Below are 7,720 nucleotides of genomic sequence, written 5' to 3' on the forward strand. Positions count from 1 at the left end.
TCTACGACGCTTCGTTTTAATACTACAGGGTACAAAATAGGAATTTTATGATTTTAACAAAAAACAAACATATAAGTGGAAAAATTAAATTTATTTCAATTACACATATATTTTAATCTTCAAAAAACAATGAACAAAAGAACGAAACAAAAATGCGCAATTGATTAGCTCAATTTATAATAAATGTTCAAAAATTCCTCGATTTGCTTTAACACAAAGATGACATTGTCGAAACATTGATTGTCTCACACGCTCGAAGACTGAAGGAATATTCTGAACCTGATATGCTGCAGTAGTAGTTCGAGCAACTAATTCTGCTTTTGTTTCAATAGGTGTCTCATAAATGAGAGTTTTCATATGCCTCCATAAAAAAAGTCAAGCAAAGATAAATCTGGTGAACGGAGGGGCCATGCGATAGGACCTCTTCGGCCTATCTAGTGCTCATTAAATCTTTGGTCCAAGTAATTGTGCACATTGAACATTTGAACATTTATTATAAATTGGGCTAATCAATTGCGCATTTTTGTTCCATTCTTTTGTTCATTGTTTGTTAAAGATTAAAATATATGTGTAATTGAAATAAATTTAATTTTTCCACTTATATGTTTGTTTTTTGTTAAAATCATAAAATTTCTATTTTGTACCCTGTAGTATTAAAACGAAGCGTCGTAGAAAAAAACATTATTAACAAAATAAGTTTGTTTTTATGTCCTCTATTTCTCCTCAAAGTTTGTCGGTCTAATTTTTTTACACTCTGTATATAAGGGTGGTCCATTTTATTCAATACACGCAAAAATCTCAAAAAGGAGAAATTTTTTAAAAAAATGTTTCAGACAAAAGTTATATGGATCCATGGGGGACATAAGAAGGTATCATTGGTTTGACCTTGCGTGGCCCCGTCAAAGTCAGGTCAAGGTCAACTTTGCTATTTTAAATAGAAACATATATTTTTTATTGCGGAGTTTTATTCTACGTAAAGAAGGAAACAACTTTTGTTTGAAAACATTTTTTATTCGACCTTTATTTTCCAAGATATTTACGGAAATATCTACAAAAATATTGGTTTCAATAATTTTTTACTCGAATTCTATTAACTTTACCGAAAAATAGCAAGAGGTAAAAATTGTCTACTTTCTTCTTATAGAGCTCTCAGATTTTTTTTTCGGAATTTTTGATTAACTTTTTAGTACTGCATTTCCTTGCATTTTCTTGAAGTACTAAAAAGTTAATAAAAAATTCTGAAAAAAATCTCAGAGTTGCAATATAAACAAATTAAAGAAATAATTTGTTTAAACAATTATTTGTTTGAACTAGTGAGTAGAGACATGTTTTACGATTTTAGAAGTTTCTACGACGTATCCAAAGATTTTTTAGGTCAGTGAGTACGAATATGAAGTCGGAATTGGAAAATTAATTTATTTAAACAATTAATTATTTAAACAATTTGCAAGGAGATTTTTGGGATTGCTGAGAACGAATATGAAGTCGGAATTGAAAGATTAATTTGTTTTAAGAATTAATTGTTTAAATAATTTGTTTAAACATAACGATTTTATAAATTCGATTTCATATTCGTACTCAGCGGTCCCCAAAATCCCCTTACAAACATTTTCATTTAAATTAGATAAACTAAAATTTTTATTCCCACAGTTTAACCGCCATATTGAATCCGTCACTTTGAATTTTTAAAAATAGCGCACGGCATTTGAAAGCTTATATTTTTACTCGAATTTTTAGCCTTTACTTGTTCATTTTTACTCCAACCAATTTTGGGCAGCCGGCTTCACCGGTTGACAGATAATGACTCATGTGTGTGTGTGTGTGTGCGTGTCGTGTGTGCGTGTGTGTGTATGTGTGTGTGTATAATTTAACCTGAGAAATACTTGACACAATCAAACATTAACATAATGTTCTTACTATATTTTCTATATGTGCATATGCAGTTATGTATTTAGTGTGAGATCGTCTTCAAGCTGCTCTGGCACTGGCACAGACGCCGCAACGTTTGACGCATCTGTGTGTGGGATCTTTAAATTATGTCCGCCATTTTCTATCCAACTAGGAGCCTTGGCCAGTCTCTTAGGGTGTTTTCCAGTTGCGTTACACTGTGTTACACAAAATCAGTTTGCATTGGTTGCATATTATCTTACAAGATATTTTAGATAATGTGACCAATAAACTGGTTTTTTATACGTGTGTGTCAAGATATGTTAAGCAATTGAAAAGCACCCTTATATCTTGGGTCTCTAGCCGGGCCTAGAGATCCTCAAGTAAGAGATGCGCAAACTCGAACTGCGATGGGATTGGTTGTGGCCGACTTTGCTAGAATATGGCGAAACCAGTGAAACAGTCACTTTTTATTACTTGGTTTAATCTTTTTAGCTGCATTGTTAAACTAATGCAATAAGTTAAAGTGAAACAAATATACTTTCTTTCACTCTAACTTATTGCACTAGTTTTATAGTGCAGCTAAAAAGAACAGAGCAAGTACCACGAAGTAAAGACGCAGTAAAAAGATTTTAAATTAATACTATTTATAGCTGTTTTTAAAGTCTGATGTAATTAATCTTACTTATGTGAGTCAAATATGATCTGCAATAGTAAAACACTTGCTTAAAGTTTGAGATAAATCTGCATGCGCTTGCTGGAGTGTTAATTCTCTCATCTTATAACTTAGGTGAAATAATAATATTCTATTATAACATTGCATTAATATTATCAACAATTTATATGTTATGCATACATATTAATTTTATATACATACTCATAAACATAGAAACATGTGTCACATGAGTGCCGCCATATTCTAACAAACGACCGAAGTTTGCACATCTCTTATTTGAGGATCTCTACAGTCATTATCGTCTGTCTTTTTCTATGGTTCCTTTTGGGTGCTTACGCGCTTTAAGTGTCACTGTATCTTTCTTTCGCATCTAATGAGCTATAAAGATAGAATGACGTTTAGAGCGCGTGAGCGCCCAAAAGGAATGCAGCCTAAGTGTGCTCTACCCCCACTCTTCAAAAAGAGGCGAATGTTTGGTCTAGTTATATTATGTCTATGCGTATAGCGTTCGTCCCTAGTGGAAAAATTTCTTAGAAATTTTCTCACAATTTCTCATCTGCCAGATTTCTGAGAAATTCTGAAAAATATGAGGAAGTCTTAGAAAATATGAAAAGTTTCTTAAACTTTTTCAGAAATAATTAAATGAGACTTTTCAGAATATTTAAGAATTTGTACAGATAAAATTTTCTGAAAATTTCTCAGAATTTCTCAGCATTTATTAATTTCTCAGATTACTACAGATGAATATTTTTAGAATATTGGAATATTCTAATTTTCAGAATATATTCAGAAATTTTCTGTATGGACGAAAATGTCTAAAAATTTATCAGAATTTCTCGAATTTCTCGGAGTTCAGATTACTACAGATGAGTATTTTCAGAATATTTCAGAATCTGGATATGGATGAAAATTTCTTAGAATTTCTCGGATTTGTTCAGATTATTATAGATGAGTATTTTTAAAATATTTCAAAATTTGTACGCATAAAAATTTTTGGAAATTTTTCAGAATCTCGGATTTATTCAGATTACTACAGATAAGTATTTTTAGAATATATTTCAGGATCTGTATAGATGAGATTTTGTGAATAGAATTTCTCGGTTTTGTTCAGATTAGTGCAGATCTCACATAGCATAAAGAATAGAAGTTTATAGAGAATTCACTTTAAAGAATACCTATAGAATTAGAAAAATGAATATCTGAAGAATTATTCGAATCTAATTTATTCTAAAGTATTCCTTGGAATTTCATTATAATGAATATTTCGCGAATCATTACTTGGAATATTCTGAGAGTTCATGAGAAATTATTATTATTAGCTAATTTTATTTATATTTTATGGTTACATTAGACAGATACCTTAACGCTTATAATAAACGTTGATTTATACAAGGTGTTCTGCATAAGACATCCAAGAAGAAAAATATATTAGGTGATTGCATATGAAACCGCCCATTGGCAATAGATGGCGTTAGGTACACTATTTATTCGAATGGAAAGCTGGCAATACACATGATAACAGGTCTATAGAGTTCTGCCAAAACACCATAGGTGACATTTGTGCGACGCGTTAACATCATCTATTTTGATTGTGTTTACAATGGCAAGTTTTGTTCCAAATAAGTCACATTTGCGCGAAGTTATGCTCCATTATTTTTTGGCAAAGAAATCACCTGCAGAAACGCATCTTTGAGGAAGTGTATGTCGAACATGCTCCATTGAGTACAACGTGCAAAGAGTAGTTTCGCCGCTTCCAAAGTGGTGATTTCTCTATGAACAACAAGGACCGTGGAAAATCACCTAAAAAATTTGAAGATACGAAATTGGACGTATTATTGGACGAAGACTCGAATCAAAATCGTTGGTGAAATTGGCCAAAGCCTTAAATGTGGACAAATCAACAGTTTTTAGACGACTACAGACGCTGGGATGGATGCACAAGCAAAGAAATTGGGTACCTTACATATTGAAGGAACGGGACATTAAACGCCGGAAAACCATTTGTAAACTGCTGCTTGAACGTCAACAATGAAAAAGTTTTTTCCATCGAATCGATGACTGGAGATGAGAAATGGATCTATTTCGACAATCCGAAGCGAAAAGTAGCAAAGGTACGTCCTGGGGAACCCGGTCCATCGACGCCAAAGAGAAACATTCACGTAAGGTCATGCTCTGTATCTGGTGGGATCAGAGGGATGTCGTGTATTACGAGCTGCTGAAACCGTCGGAAACCATCATGGGGCATCGTTATCGACCTGCAACTGATCCGTTTAAACACGCAACCTATTGTGTACGAAGCCAACGTCTTACCTACTGCGCTACCGCTGCTACTGTTCAATAGTGACGATCGAATGTATCAAGTGTACCGCCGAACAGAGTTATTTTTAAAAATCGATTTCTTCGAAACTATGGCCCATTAGCTAAAACGACTGGACACATGTCGATTTTTTTTCGCTCAAGACGGCCTGTAAAAAGCGCATCAAAATTCCCGGAGCAGTCACCTCGTAAATCCCTTGTTAGTTAAAAAAAAAACTTAACTTATCCAACCCTGGTTTTAGGTTTATGTGTTTTAGGTTTACATATTATGTTATTATAAACATCAGTTTTAACATATATCATCAATACGTATATCATCAATACGAGTTTTGATAAACAATCGTCTAAATAATTATGCAAATTAACAAACGGGCCGATATAAAATATCACATATGAAATGTCATGTCATATGCTATGTGTATGCTGAGTTTCAAGAAAAATGGCGTGTTACACTTGGGTAATGTTAGAGTGAAATTACATGCAGAGTAAAAGAGCTGCGGAATAGAGAGTGCGTCATTGAAGCAACCAATCAGCGCTATGTTTCTCTTTGCTGATTAGTTACCGTTATGCGCTGATTGCATCCATGACACATTACTGTAATAATTTCAAAAATCTAAATAAAGAAACATTATTATCTTTATAAATTTCATTTTAATTTAATGTTATTAATTATTATTACTATTTAATTCTAATAAAATTTTATAAATTTACAAATTAGTAAATAATTAAATATTCACGTATATGGAATAATTATTATTACCGTCGTCGTCGTTGTCGTTATTGTTATTCATATGAACATATAAATAAAAATGTAATAAAAACGTGAGTGAGCGACATAACGAAAAATTTTTTAATAATTTTCTCAAATAATACAGTCGTTAAAGAGTGACATGTCGGCACAAACTTCACCTTTGTTTATCATTGCGTGATTGATAAGCAAAAAAAAGAAAAATAAGACAACAAATAAGAGAACAAATTATCTACTAATTTGAAAATTTATAAACTTTCATTACAATGGGTTTTGTTTATTGAATTTGTGTATATATGTCCTGGATTTTATGTTTTGCACTTATGAATTTTAGTCTACGAGTTTCGAATTTATGGATGTTTAACATATGGGTTTTGAGTATGTAGGTTTATGTGCTTATGGGTTTTAGATTTATGTGTTTTAGATTTATATATTATGGGCTTATCAGATAGTTTTTATATATATTACCACTTCGAGTTTTGATAAACAATCTAAATAATTATGCCAATTAACAAACGGACCGATATAAAATATTACATATGAAATGTCATGTCATATGCTGTCATGTGTATGCTGAGCTTCAAGAAAAATGGCGTGTTACACTTGGGTAGTGTTACTTGTCAGAAGTTTTCAGATTTCGTCAGAATTTTTCTGACAAATATTCTATTTCATGTAAAAAAATCTGAGAAATTTATGAGAAACTCTAAAAAATTCTATAAATTCTTTGAGAAATTTTTCTACCAAGGGTCTCACCGCAGCGCGCGTGTTGATTGGCCAGTGGGCTACCGCTCGGTAGAAATCTTTTATTGTTAATATCCAAAAATTTTACGTGGTTGTTTAAAAAAAGGCATCGATTTCATTACTCACCCAAATCTATTTTAGCTATATATTAGGTACGGTACGAGTCAGATACCTTCTATAGTTTTTATTTTATCTATATGTATACGTAAAGCATCATAATTTATGTATAAACGTCAAAACTTGTTTTATTATATTACACAACGTATATAAGATAAAAAAAAACACAAATGTATTGTTTTTTTGTTGCAGAGGATCTTAAACTGTGTTACTCTATAAGAGACATGATAGTGACTAATGCAGTGCCTATACCAAAGCTCATGCATCCTCGAGGTTTCTGTGCAAAGATTACCGTGAGGTCACAGTGTAACGATGCATCTCTAGTTATCGACGGTGGTATAGCAATCCCTTTTGATTACGGCACCATTGCGAAAGTGGAGATCTTTCCCGAGGATTCTTTGCAAACCATTACGCTTTCCGACTGAATAAATTAAGGCTTCTAGAACAAGTCACATAAAGTTTTACAATATTTGCGATTACATAACGTAAGGAAAATAATTCGCTTATCGTTTATGGCAAATGTATCACACATTCCTGTAGTAAAAAAAATTGTTAATCCAAATTTTTATAAAAGAATTTTTTTATATCCATTTGTGTGATATGCAAAAGCTAGAGTTGTTTAATAGTGACAATTACAAGTATATATAAGAGAACAATGAAAAGAAACAAAAATTAGAATTAGTAATTACTTATGTTATATTGATACTGGCTTTAATAGAATGCGTAAAAGATAAGGGCGCGATCTATTTAATTTAAAAGTAGGAAAATTTGTTATTATGATCTTATATTGATGTAAAATTCTCTTTGTAGTAAGAATTTTTATTCTATATTTTTACTGCTTATTTAATATATATATATATATATATAAGACTTTTACTGATCCCCTATAGGATTACAATTATTATTCTTACAACCTAGTTTTTTTACAATATCTTTTTTCTTTTGCTCGCTCCCACCTGCCAAACATACACACACCTCGCTCTTTCCTCTGCCTCCTTTCCCTACTCTGCTTATTACTAACTTATATCTAACTTACATCTAACTTAAAATTATCTTACATCTACTTATCTATTAATTTATAAGGCTCTTTCCTCAACCACCCATCCCTTTTCTTCTATTTCTCTCTCTCTGTCTCTCTCCCTCTCTCTCTCTCTTTCTCCTCACATCACATCCATTCAATTATTCATTCTCTTCCCGCTCTCCATCCTCCCCTCCTCTTCCTTTGCCCCTCATTC

At 32.1% G+C, this 7,720-nt stretch overlaps 1 protein-coding gene across 3 annotated transcripts in view; it reads left to right on the top strand.

Moving 5' to 3' along the window:
• LOC116851597 (NAD kinase 2, mitochondrial) overlaps positions 1-7,361 on the top strand; it is a 37,781-nt gene extending 30,420 nt beyond the window's left edge. Inside the window, exon 8 of one of the 3 annotated variants that reach the window (XM_032831174.1) lies at positions 6,678-6,821. Coding sequence is in view for 2 of the 3 variants with exons in the window: in XM_032831171.1 (XP_032687062.1) it covers positions 6,678-6,910 (233 nt within the window). In the remaining variant the exon portion in view is untranslated. Of the gene's footprint in view, positions 1-6,677 lie in introns of all 3 variants that reach the window. The other 2 variants (XM_032831171.1, XM_032831172.1) reach the window with 2 other exon arrangements.
• The last annotated feature ends 359 nt before the right edge of the window (positions 7,362-7,720 follow it).

This window comes from Odontomachus brunneus, unplaced genomic scaffold (genome assembly GCF_010583005.1).
Source record: "Odontomachus brunneus isolate Ranch 3 - 2012 unplaced genomic scaffold, Obru_v1 Obru_scaffold_180, whole genome shotgun sequence".
NCBI classification, from domain to species: Eukaryota; Metazoa; Arthropoda; class Insecta; order Hymenoptera; family Formicidae; genus Odontomachus; species Odontomachus brunneus.